Source organism: Abramis brama, assembly GCF_963993115.1.
Source record: "Abramis brama genome assembly, chromosome: 23".
In the NCBI taxonomy this organism is placed as follows: Eukaryota; Metazoa; Chordata; class Actinopteri; order Cypriniformes; family Leuciscidae; genus Abramis; species Abramis brama.
The window spans coordinates 3,507,312-3,521,536 of NC_139985.1; the positions used below are offsets into that span (position 1 = coordinate 3,507,312).

Below are 14,225 nucleotides of genomic sequence, written 5' to 3' on the forward strand. Positions count from 1 at the left end.
TTGCATAATTGTCTGTTATTTTTTCTCTATTAGGCAGTCTATTACCATTACTTACACACAAGTATAAGTTGTGTAACTCATCCAGCGTCGTTTGTGCTACAGACATGGATAAAACCTCTAACTTGAGATTTCTCACCAATAATGTAGACTAAAAAATCATTTGAGTGACCTAGCAATGCCTTTGTATTATGCCAGAGAGTTTTGCACAGGAATCTACCACAAGTCTAAAGCCTGGTCATATTTTATTATTGCTTTAATTTATATATTTCCTCATAGACTGGCAACTGTGGAAACTACAGTGTAGTCAAGACCAAACTATGGTTCTCCTTGCCAGAACATCCATTATACAGACGCTGTTGGTAGACCAAGCATTTTAAGATGAAAGTCTCTTTATTATGAGGCCGGAGGACAGCCTCCAGCGGTGGATCAATACAGCTGTTAACAGACTTAAGGAATCAGAGAAGTTTCTCTTTAGGAGCTGATTTAATATTGATCATGCTGTTTTGATGGTTGCTACTCCCACGTCGATATTGCACTGTATAGCGAGCTGCTTGCTTTTTCTGCGCGTGGAACAAAGTCTTCAGTAAGCCGCAGTCTGTTTGTTGTGGGACTGGTTCAGGAAATCTGGTTTTCATTTGTAGCTCACTGAGTAATCATATAATTTTTTCAGAATTGGAACAGATGATGTAAGTATTATAATGTACAAGCATTTGGGGAATATTGGGGTGTAAACACTCATGATTTTTATGAAAATAAACAGGCATTTTGTTGTTATTAAATTATATATTATATTATAATATATTATAATAGGCTATATTATATTGCTGTATATATATATATAGCAAATGCTGAAATCATTCATATAGATGACCATCATTTTTATTTTACTTTTTTTAAATAAATGGGAAATTTGTTTTACTCTCGTCACAGACCCAGCCTTTTAGTTTTGCAATATGAAAATCCAAGAAGTAGAGCATTCTGCTGACAACTATAAGTTTATGGGTTCAATTCCCAGGTAATGCATGATAAATTGTGTTTAGATCTACAGCTGTAAGGCAATGTATGTCACTTTCGATACATTTAGCATAAATCTAAATTTATTTTGTGTAAATCCATTTTTTACACAGATAACATCACTCAGTTTAGTGCATCCTTTCCATCACAGAATAAATGATAAATTGCAATGTGATATTGGAAATGAGATTGTGTATGGTTTGAGAAGGAAAAAAAATACAGAATTTTCCTGTAATGCATGAAAGGCCACTGTTGAACAAAATAAATAGTGTGAAGGTTTGTTTTCTAGAAGTTCACAGTTTGCAGAAAGTCTTTAGGTGCTAAAGGTGAGTCATTTTAGTATGCTGTTCTCCATTCTAATCCATCCCTGTTGTGAAACCACAGCATTATGATTATGAGTAAGCAAACAACAGAGATAGAGTTGATTGTGGGAAATGGCTTGTTTGCGCTGTACTCTCTGACAGGATTTCCTGACATCAATTTGAGGCAGGGAAGCAAACCGATGGCCTAACCATTAACAGCACGTCGTTTCTCAAATGCAATGCAAGCTATGAATGAATTCTGATAGTACTTTGTTGCACGCTTTCATAATGAACACAGTGTGTTGCAATGAAGATACGGACTGCACTGCAACTGAGATGCAAGCTATGAATGTAAACCACAGGACCTCAGATTTTCACACCGAAACTAGAGAGATAAAGAGGTTTGCACTGATGTCTATCAACCTCATAAACTGCTGATTCATAAATTCTCTTTCTTCCTGTAAAGTGGGGACAGGTGAGGAAAGCATCCTTATTTCTTTTAGTGATACAGTAAGTGTTGTAACTTAAATGTGTCTTGGCACAAGTCAAACCATGAGCACCAGAATAACTCAGCAAGAGGGTTGGTGGTCAAAGTTCAGCTTCTGAAGTGAGATGTGTGAGGCCAGTGTTGAGAAATGTGGGGGAGTGAAAGGTGAAAACACAATTACATTGGCATTCTTTGGAAAGAGCTGTGACAATAATAAGGACAATAATTTAGTCAGGCAGTTGACTTGTAGTTTTGCACAACACTTGTTCTGCTAACCTGAGGCCTTTGTATGGCCTACAATAATGCACACACTGCAACCCGGTATCACGACAAGACGTGATATAATCACGTTGGTCCACTTTGGAAAACGTGTAGATGTCACGGTTTAAACCCCCTCAAACGTGAAACTTACAAGTTTGCGTTAACACGTTCCAGTGGAGAAATACCCGGATGTTGACCTATTCTACACTAACACAGACACACGCACACACACACACACACACACATTTGGCAAGATATTTTGAATAATGTATGGAGAAAATATGGGGTCCATGTCTGGTTACCCATATTCTTCAAAATATCTTCTTTAGTGTTCAGCTGAAGAAAGAAACTCATCCAGGATTGGTACAACTTGAGGGAGAGTAAATGATAAAATGCTCGAGCTCTTCAAAGCGGAACTGATTCTGATTGGCTGTTATTGTTTCGGTCATCCGCTGGAAAAATCGTTCTAAAAGTGATTCCAACGATATAGTTTCTCTTTGCCGTTATCGTGATAGTTTGTGCGTGAACCCTGTTATTCTTTTATATTTAGAATAATTTTTAGATCTTTATTGTTATCGTTTTAGTGATCGTCTTGGGTGTGAACGGGCCTTAAAAGACTTGTTTCTATATCTATGTTCAATATAAATGTTTTAAAAAATATATTTTCCATGGGAAGATTAATAAGTAAAGCAGGACAAATTCTTCCATGATGTATTAATACTTTTGCATTAATTGCAGCAATCTTCTTCTATCTTCTTTATACAATATTATTATTATCACCCTGGAACAGGCTTCATGAGATTATTGTCATTATGTCAAATCGTAATGCACTTAGTTGCACTGAGAATATATGACAATTTATATACAATAAATTATGAAAACAATAAACTAAATTATTTGCTTTGAAATCTGGATTTTTGAATAGACTTCAAACTTTCTTTAATTTAAATAACTGAATACTATGTTGAACTCATTGTATAAAAACACATTTGTGTTTTGTATCGACCTACAAATACACGCCAGCAGAGTGCGAGCAATCACCCTGATATTATCATATGCCTGTGATGAGGAAGCCGGAGCTGTACCATCTCAGCAGCGGGAGGGATTCACCCTACATCCGTGTAAAAATGTCCTATATACTTCACGAATCCAGACCAGATGATAAACACAAATTAAAAGTATTTAATTTTCTTAATTGCCTTACAGCACGAATAAAAGTCCAGAGAGAGCTGTATTAGCGTGTTATCTATTTGTGTCTCTCCCCCTGTGAGGAGTTGGTTCGTTCCGTTGCTGTGCGCCTCTGGAGCGAGTTTAGAGCTTTGGGATTGTGAAGAGCTGCGCGTGCGGTCGGTCGCTTCAGCTTTGAAGGATCTGACATGATGAAAATGTCTAATTAAAACAACGAGCAGTTCTTCTAATTATGTGACAGTCGGTTGTTTCTAGTGTATAACGCATCAGGACCGTTTGGGGTAAGTGAATGAACTGATAATGTCAGGTTTTTTTTCAGAGGATTGAATACATGGAAAACCTGTTTACACATCCTGCTAGCTGGCTAATTATTTAGCAGCCGGCTTTGATAAACAACTAGATGAAAAAATGGGAAAAGGCAGGGGAAACTGTTTAAAAACTGTTTTTTGAAACAAAACAGTGATGCTCACAACTTTTGTGAAATTGCCATGATGTAACGTTACAGTACAGGAGCTTTCAGATTTATATACCGCTGATTTAAATGGACTTGATAACATCCATATTATCTTCAGTTGAAGTCTGGTTGCAATCTGTGTGACATTATATATGTGTGATTCGAGGTTTCATTACCATTTGGGGATTATTTTGATGATTTCAGTTGTTTATATGTTACATTCTTTACATTTATTTGAAAAGGTCTTATTGAAAAGTGTTTGGTGACTGAGTGACAGCTTTTATAAATGAACCTGTTTTATAATTTCATGTCTTTAATTAGCCGGTAGCGAGGGAATGTCATTTTGAATAGTTTTGGAATTTGAAAAATGCAATAATTTTAATAATTTGATTTGTTCTATAAATGGACTTGACAAGATTATGGAATCCCAAACCTGCAAAAATAATTAATGTAATGTAATAATAGGAAAATAACTAAAAGTAATAAAAGTAAAGTTAGTAAAGTTTGTTGTTTTATTATTATTGTTATTTTTTTTTTTTTTACATTTCTGCAGGTTTGGGCCTCCATTCAAGATTCCTTTGTATCCTGGTAAAGTGAAAGGTGACTGAGTGACAGTCTGCAAAGAAAAAAAAAAAAAAAGAAAAGAAAGAAAGAAACCGAAATGAATGTCTTTAATTAGCTGGGAATATCGTTTCCGATTCTTAAGTGAAAATGTAATTATATTTTTAATGGGCTTGATAAGGTCCTATTGAATCCTGCAGAATGAGGGCAGTAAATAATCAGATTTTCAGGCGAGTCTCTTTTAATTAAGGAATATCAACATTTTCTTGTCTGCTTTCAGTCAATAGAAGATTAATCTGCATTCGCTCATCAATGCATGATAATTTAGGGCAAAGTCCATGTCTGAAGCATTTATACCTGGTCATCCGAGAGTCTAATGTTAAACTTAGTGTACCTGTTGCAGAATCTTTTAAATGTCTTTGCTTATTCTCTCTGTTTCAGCTTTTCCTTTCTAGAACATTTCATCTAATTCAGTCGAGGAACATTTTCAAGACTCATTTAGGAAGCCCATCTGGTTTATAAACTCAGGGTTCGTGCGTCCTGGTACCTGCACAGTGCATGACCGACCCCCTCCATAGATTCAAATGGCTTGCTGTCTGAAGGACGAGCTCTTGTGTTCCATTTGTCTGAGCATTTATCAAGACCCAGTCAGTTTCGGCTGCGAGCACTACTTCTGTCGTAAGTGCATCACTGAGCACTGGAGCAGACAGGAGCGTCACAGCACACGAGACTGCCCGGAGTGCAGGAGGACCTTCACGGATCCCCTTTTGTCCCCGAGCCTCAAGCTCTCCAACATCGTGGAGAGGTACGCCGCTTTCCCTCTGGACGCCATCCTCAATGCCCAGAGGAACTCGTACCCATGCAAGGACCATGAAAAGGTCAAGCTCTTCTGCTTGAGTGACAAGAGCTTGGTGTGCTTCTTCTGTGATGAGCCCGCCTTACACGAACAGCACCAAGTCACCACCGTCGACGAGGCCTATGAGGAAATACAGGTCTGTTTTATTTGTATTATTTATTTATTTTTTAACCATGAAAGCTCTTATTGTTTCCATTGGTGTATTATGTGATTACGTGAACCGCAATTTTACGGTTTTCTTACAGGTTGTAAAGGGATATTAAAATGTAATGAAATAAACAAGGCTTTGAGGAAGGTCAGTTCTTAGGCTAGTTAGGTTAGGCGCTAACAGTATTTATCGCAATAAACTAGTGCTGTAACGATACCCTCATGTCACGATTCGATACATATCACGATACTGAACTGACGATATTATTGCAATACTCCAAGACATATGATAAAAAGTAAACAAAAAAATTTACTGTTGATTAAAATGCAAAATTTTATATTACATTGTGGGTGTAAATTAATAGCCATTTTTTTTTAGATGAACATGCTTGCACTCTGTCATTGACTAAATATATTTAAAATAATGTAGGCCACTTTTTACTGGCATTTGGCATTTTCAGGACACACAAATATTCCCCCATTGAATTATTATACATTGTAATCAACATTATATAGTAGTTTAATGTAGTACTGACACTAAAACTCTGTAAACCTGAATTTTTTCTCACACAGTAATTTTTATTTTGGGTGAATTTATCACGATACATATTCTTGCATTTTTGTATTCGCGATATATTGTTACACCCCTACAATAAACTAAAGATGGCATAATTCGAAGTGTTGAGAATCTGAAAACTTGCTGTTGTCATTGGAAGGGTTTCTGACTACCGTGATCAAGAATGAGGTGTGGGATCAGTGTCCAAACCCACATTGCATTCCTTTAAAATTGTCGAAGCTCTTCATTAGGTCATTGATTAATAAGTCTTTTGTCCATGAGTCTCATAAACATGTTTTAAACCTTGAAATTCCAGCGGTATAAACATTGTTAGCTTTTTCTTTTCAGTTAGTCTGAACAGTTGGTGTGTGTTCAGAGCATATTTAGTTTCTCCATCTCTGTTTTGAGATGCAAAGGAAAATTAGTGCAGAAATATGTTATTGCCATTTGAGTAGAAGCCAGTAATATCTGTTTGTTTTATCCAAACAGCTGTTCTGGTGAGATATTAATGAAGCACGTCCCATTTATTTACTTTATGGCCTTGGAAATGCTTTTGAAAATGTACTTTTCCTCCTCAATGTTCCACCTATTGCATTGATTCAGTTTTAGTTTTAGGTCGTTTAAGAGGTTTCTTGCCTCGAATGCTTTTCATGTAACTTACTTGGTCGACACAGGCCTCTTTGTTAGGTTCTCTTTATTCACCATACTTCCTGGTCTTTACAACCGAACATTGCCTACAGTAAATTTGTATTGTAAACACTGTTCTCAAAAATACCATGCCTTGAAAGACGGCAAAGAGTGGGTCAACTCACATTATAAACCTTTCCTATATTCTTTCTCTTTGAAGCTTAATGCATCATATTTGTTTAAAGATGTCCGTTTTTGTTATTCATGTGCTTTGTTGCACTGTGCCAGTGTACATGTTGAGCTGGACATTTTCATTTTCTGGTTCATTACATTTCATTTCATTACACAAGCATCATGAGCTGTGCCCCTCATTAAAGAGATCTACTCAATGCATAACCTTTTTCTACTTGAGAATATTTTTTTGTCATGTATGCTGAATTATTAGAATTAATAAGTTTACATTGACTGGCTGTTAATATTTGTGGTAAAGATGCATATTTGCTTTTTGTTGTATTGAGTGACTTTTTTTTTTACATTTTAATCTTTCAAATGTATTTTTTTTGCACGATTAAGGGTATAATTTGATATTTACATTTATCTGAAACATTTATATGCTCCTAATTCACATTACTGTGAGCCTCTATGTTTTTTCTTTGTTAATGCATGGAATAATGCTCGGTTAGAGGATTGGGTTACACTTTATTTTAAGGTGTCATTGTTACAGTGCAATTATATATTTAAGTACTGAGTAATATTAAGCAACTACATGTACTTACAATAGGGTTAGGGTAGGATTAGGATTTGGTTGAGGGTTAGTTGCATGTAATTATGCATAATTTACTGTTATTACTATGGTAAGTACATGTAACATATGTAACAACAACACTGTAAAATAAAGTGTTACCAAGGATTGCAATAAGTTAGTAATTGCATGGCTGTTGCCTGACATAAATAGACCGGCTCTTTATCTCAACTGACTCTATAGTTTGACATATTGGTCATTCGGCACCTACTCCTATTGTCTGATAACACACATCAGAGCTGGCTAAAAGTGACACTTGCATTTAGTGCAACTTGGCCTTATCTGAATAGGACTGTTTAATTGTCTGGAAGTGAGAAAGTACTTGAGAAACAGATAGAAAACAGCATTTACACGGATGTCATTAAGACAAGCGAAGTGTTTGAGTGGAACAGATTGTTTTATACATGAGCTAACAGAGAAAAACTTTAGAACTTTGTTGAGATGACATCACAAATAACATGGCGTATTTTATTCGTGACGAAACAATTTTGCACATCTTACTTTCTTTAAGTCTATGTGCTGTTTTGCATATTTTGAATCATAACAGCATAATATTTGGTCAAATTGGACCTCTATCAGAGTCCTTTAAAGGTGCAATGTGTGATATTTCTGAGGATCTATTGACAGAAATGCAATATAAGATCCATAACTATGTTTTCAGTGGTGTATAAAGACCTTACTTAATGAACCGTTATGTTTGTATTACCTTAGAATGAGTCATTTATATCTACATAACCGCGGGCACCCCCTTCTATGAAGGTCGACATATCGTGACGTCATGTTTCTACCGTAGCCGACAGCGAACAAACAGCGCTACAGAGCGCGTTTCGTCACTAACTTGAATGAGAAGCAGCAGAAAAAGACGCAGCAGAATACTCAGGTTGTCCCTGACTCTGCAAACGTGGAGAAAAACATGCTGTCTGAACAACGCCTCGGACATCGTAACGTTAGCTATTTCCCCTTACCTAGCTGCTTTGATGCTCTTATCCATAGCTCTTATCTTATACTAACTCGCATGGAAACAGGCTATGGTAAAGTCAGTGAATAAAAGACTAACACAATGATGAACAAGTAAAAATAATCGCAATAACATGTGGTTTTACTCAGTAATGAAGTAAATATAATTTAATATAAAATATAATATAAAGAAACCTCATTGCTTGACTTGCTACTCTCTGCTGACTCAGACGACGACATCTTCCGATCCTACTTCGGCCACCGTAGCTTCTCATTCGAGTTTGCAATTTGAAGGATTGGCCTTGAGTGACTGACTGTTTGCAATTCGCAAATCTCACCACTAGATGCCGCTAAAAATCACACACTGCACCTTTAAAGGGATCGTTTGGAGTAATTTCAACCTAGGGTCCTTTGCACCATGACCTCGAGTCAAACACCCCCCCAGAAGCTTTTTTCCCTTGGTCGATCATTATTAAAGTTAGAGCTTATTTAGAGATATCAGCCGAATGGTTTAGTGCAGGCGCTAATGGATCCAAGGTTGTATCTGGTAAATTACCCCACTAATAATGCCCAGAATGGCACCAAACTTCTACAGTAGGACAAATCGGTTCTGTACTCATAAAATGAGGCATTGGAAAGTTTGTAAGTACATCAGGAGTTTATTTAAATAACACTTGCCTGATGGCTAATGCTACCGCTAACCTGGACGTCGAGGTCACTTCCGAGATTTGGGAAAAGCCCGTAAAAGTCCTGGCAGAAAGCGATGCATAAGGATGTAGTGTAACGACGTTTTTAAAAGTTTTTTGGTATATCAAACATTTTTTATTATTTTTTCCGAAGTGTTGACAACTTAGTGTTAACTAATAATTGTTGCAAACTGGCAGTACCAACAAAATATTAGTGCATTCCTGTAACTGGGCGTCGTTACACTACATCCTTATGGATCCATTAGCGCCTGCACTAAAGCTCTAACTTTAATAATGTTCGACCAGAGGAAAGAAAGCTTCTGGGGGGGTGTTTGGCTCGAGGTCATGGTTGAAATTACTCCGAACCATCCCTTTAACTTTCTGCAGTCAGCAATATAGAAGAGTGAAACGCTTCTAAGCTGCTGTTGGGGAATTAATAGGCGCAACATGCTGCAGTTGTCAGACAATTAGCAGCGGTCTCTTTAGAGACACTCTCGAGGGACAGACTTTATTCCGGTCCATGTCTTTTGGGACAAATACAAGACGCATCTTCTCTTCAGCACTTAAAATGGCTCAGTGATACACACTGAACGCCTCCGTCATGAACACTGAGAAACTGCACACTCGCTAATGCCGACTAAGTGTGTACTTTATACACACGTTTTTCTGCAGTTTACTCTTTTAACACAACAAAGAGAAAATTGCTAGGGAATTCCTGGGCAGCTCTTGGGTGCAAATGAAACTGTTTGTCCTCAACAAAGCCCTTTGGCTGAATGAGGTAATGTGCTGGATGGGGATTCATAAGATGTGGCAGTACATGGGAATCAATAAAGCCCTTGTAAGGTTTATTTAGTTAGTACTAACATGGAAAAGCTGTAGTTGTATTTACTTTCTGAAACAGCATTTTATTTGTTAACTTTTGTTCTGTGCTAAATTATGCATGTTGATTTAATGTACTCATAAAGCAGTGGTCAATGCTAGTGTTTGATAGACATTGACTAGTGTTGATTGTGCAAGTTAGTCATTGGTTTGGGAAATTGATGGAATTTTGTATATTTTACACTACACACTTTTACTACACTAACAGTATACTATTTTATCAGAATTCACAAAAAGTAAACATCACATTTTTTTTTTTTCATTTGATATTATCTGGCCTTGTATATTTTTGTAAATGATGGACTTATTTTTTTTCAATAAGCTATTTTTTTTCCTTTTGCTCTTATGAGCTTCTGGGAAAATATAATGCTTTTTAAGCTCATGTATCTTTGTTGTTGTTGTTTATAGTCGGCTGTTTCCGGCTTCCAGGGGCCTGTACCATGAAGGTAGCTTAACAAACTCGGGGTTACAGGATTAGTTTTGAGTTGACAAAACCAAACCGATGCAATCAGGCTTTATTGGTACCATGATGCAGCTCATCAACTTTCTCTGTCAACTCAGGCTTTGATCCTTAAGCTATGATTACTCCACGCGCGCGTGCACATAAAAGAGTGACGTCGACACTGAACAACCAATCGCGGGTAGAGCGAGAGCGATATATTTTTCCGCGGAGGAGCAAGAGATAATCATTCATAATTACGATTAATTTAAATATGTATTTCAACCTCGAAACAATACAGTCTCTGCTGCCAAAGCAAGAGAAGACTGTTGGAGAAAGATTGCTGATGGTTAATGTGTAAGTTAAACAAATACGTTCTATATTTATGTAAAATTATGTATGTATATATGTATGCCTATATGTGTAATATAGCCTATAGATTATTTTTATAATATATAAAAAATGTGCATGTATGTACTAAGAAAGATTAATATTCATTGATTTTTAGATTTTTAGATGCAACCCCAACTCCAAATGTTCTTGGCAGCAGATAAAGACAAAATATAAAAATATAATTCAAAGTGGTTATTTCAAGGAGTTAATTCAAAGAGTATTTACCACAACCTTTTATTACTTTTGTGAACATTTTATCACACTTGTTTGCAGCAAACAGAAATAAAGAATTAAATTCAGAAAACCAGAATACACTGGTGGAGGAGTTGGCTCTGAGTAGGCAATAAGGGACGGCCGATTATGGATGGGATTACAGGTGCTGTACAATCTGACCCTGGTGCTGGCTCCTCTAAGCAAGTAACACTGGGTACGTGTGCAATACATTACTACTTTTTTTTTAAGTTTTAAATATGGCTGACTGTATGTCCTGCAGGGAAATACAGTGTCCCTGTTGAAGCTAACACACACACACACACACACACACACACACACACACACACACACACACACACACACACACACACACACACACACACACACACACACACACACACACACACACACACACACACACACACACACACACACACACACACACACAGGTCAGTATGCAGCAGACAGAACACCAAACATAACCTGCTTTACAACAGTTATGCTTTACATTGGCCTACTTTTATTTATTAGGGTGAAGCAAATGATGAAGACACTCTGTCTGTGTGTTCTCAGACAGTTGCTGATGTGAATGCACTGGGCTTTTTATTATGGCAAACATTTGAATGTGTGGCATAAAAAAGGGACTGGCCCTTGCACATCTCTTTTATAGGATTTTTCACAACCTGCCCCAGAAACTGAGGCCTCTACCTCAATGGGCTTCAGAAGAAATGTGTAAGGATTTAAAACCCTTGACATAAATTAGTCAGTCGTGTTTGTAGGAAGTCAAGGAACTTTTTGTGTTTTTGATGAGCCTCCAGAAAACTTGTAATGATCATGTTTGTGGTGGAATTATGTTTCAGGTGGAAACTGACTCAGTCAGGGCCCTGTACAAAAGGAGTCTTGAACTAGACTGCACACTAAAGGAGACTTTAACTAGACTGCACACTAAAGGAGCTGACTGTGAGCTGAGGAGGCTCCAAACAAAATCAAACAGCTGGATAAAACTGATCTCAGTATGTATATAGTGTGTATATATATATATGTATATATAGTATAACTTATTTAACCAAGTAACACTTTAGTATGAATATTTATTAATGCAACTTTCTCTTGCTCTCTTTCTTTCTTTCTCCCTCCCATCCCACAAAACCAATAAAACAGTTTGAGACATATCTGCAGTTTCAATGTGCTTTTATTAAGTGTAATATTGTATGGTGATTGCATCTACATCTGCACCAGCTGGGTGGTCAAGTGTGATCGGGTCAGTTTCATCGGGGAGAAGCTGGTTTTGTGTTGTTTCTCGCTCCTTTCTACTGGTGGCTATATTGTGCAGAATGGCACATGCAGCCACTATCTGTGATGCCCGCTCTGGTGACTCTGAGTCTGAAGCACCGAACACAGTTGAAATGTGCCTTTAGGAGGCCAAAGGTCATCTCGATCTTCACTCTGGTTTTACTGAGGGCCACATTGAAGCAATGCTGTGGCCCTGTCTGAGGGTCATGATAGGGGGTTATTGTGTAGGTTTTTCTATCTCGGTTTAAATGAACAGTGTTTTGTACTGTACCAAATTTAACTTGCTTTCCTCAAAGCGCTGACACAACACAGACTCATGGAAAATTTGTAAGACAAGCACTGGAGCCAGGCCATTTGGCATCCAAACTTGATCATATGTTCATGACCACAAGTCATCTGCAGATGAAATGTTTAGTAGATCATTGTTATAGCTGTTAAAGTTACTATTAATTTAAAGATTCATCTCACAGAAAATAATCATCTCACATATTCACATCATCCCTACCTGAACATTAAGGCTGTGATAGGACTTCCTATTAACATAATCTGCCTCATGTTCCCCTAGAGCAGTGGAGATTGGAGCAATAGACTGCATACATGTTGCAATGACTTGGGAATCCTATCAGAAGAATAATAAAAAAGATTCAAAATAATTCTTAACATGTATTACCGTATATTGTATAGTACATTTGTGAAATTTGCTTTTTGAGAAAGTGTTCATGTGATGTCACCCTATCAATATATCTTACCGGCAATTTTATAAAAGCCCTCTTTTATGGACATGGTCGATAAATGTCCGGGGAACATTATTAATTAAACTTTTCATGTACTCCTGACGAGCGAGGACCACCTTGCGAATGGTTCGACAAACATATGTTTTCCCCTAGCTTCTGTGCGTCACCCACCATGCAAGAATGTACCACTTTCAAAAAAACAAAACAAAAAAAATGCAACGCAATACAATTTGCGGTACAGTAAGTGCATGAATTCGACGTGTTAAATTCTTTATGTGCGGCTCAAGAAGTTCGCAAAGATAAGACATTCCTTCCGCGGAAAATCTATCTTTCATACAAGTAACTATCAGTTAAGGCAAGGGGATTTTGTCTGGTTAAAAACTCTTTCTCTACGAAGTGCTCGTCAAACAATTTGCGCTGAGATGTCCACCGGATTTGGAAGAAAAGGTGAAGTCATTGCAACAGACACTTGGAATAAGTTACGTCACCTATATGTTTCTTTGCTGTCAGCTGATTGGTCAAACTTCGGTCTGAGATCTTGAATCCAGAACATAACCTGCCCCGGAGCAGGTTAGCCGTGCAGCGTAAGATACCATGGCAACGAACACCGATTAAAGCCGAGCTACTTTCATAGTACCTAAAACCCAGGGTTGGCGGAAACTAAGCTGAAACATAGCTGGCTAGCCACCTAATCCGGCTTCATGGTACAGGCCCCAGATGTCTCTGGTTTTATACAACACTATTCTTGGTGAACTAGTGAATTAGTAGATTTCTGGTTTAAAGAAAATCATACACAGGTGGCACAGATCTGAACCTCAATCAACAAATGACTTAGCCTACTAAGTCGACAATTCATCTCTCCACTTATACTGAGCCTGTGAGAATATAGAAAGCTTATTGTACTGAAATGGACTCAAGGGGTCATTTTTTATTTGAAGTGCCACTGTTCAGTGCTTTTATTAGATTGAATAAATAGTCGACTGTCTGCAGATGTCCGCACAGGAACTTTGATTATAATGTAGTCTCTTTTAGAGCAAATTATTGCCGTTGGCTGATTTCTTTGGCTAATTAGATCATTGTTACATTGTATGATGATATGTATAGATCTTCTCTTGTTCGATTTTCTTGTTCTCATCCCCTTGTTCCTTTAGTTGTGTCTATACGTCTCTTTAACCGCTGTCTCTTTTCTCATACTTCATCAGTCTCCCTCTCTCTCATAGTCTTGGCCTATCTTTTGCAAATTTTTGTGTTTGTTTCTCTTATTCATGCCTCATCTCTCATGTTGTAATGACACCTTTCGAGTTCTTCAGACGCCTCTGTTTCAGCCAGAGATTGAGTAGAGGCTGCTGGGAAGGGAACAAAACATTCTGTGCGGG

At 37.4% G+C, this 14,225-nt stretch overlaps 1 protein-coding gene across 2 annotated transcripts in view; it reads left to right on the top strand.

Annotated features, from left to right (window-relative positions):
- Positions 1-3,385: 3,385 nt before the first annotated feature.
- trim62.1 (tripartite motif containing 62, tandem duplicate 1) overlaps positions 3,386-14,225 on the top strand; it is a 47,625-nt gene continuing 36,785 nt past the window's right edge. For both annotated transcript variants that reach the window (XM_084100185.1, XM_084100186.1), the window contains exons 1-2: positions 3,386-3,533; positions 4,709-5,259. In XM_084100185.1, the coding sequence (XP_083956311.1) occupies positions 4,852-5,259 (408 nt within the window). In that variant the 5' untranslated portion in view covers positions 3,386-3,533; positions 4,709-4,851. The remainder of the gene's footprint in view (positions 3,534-4,708; positions 5,260-14,225) is intronic.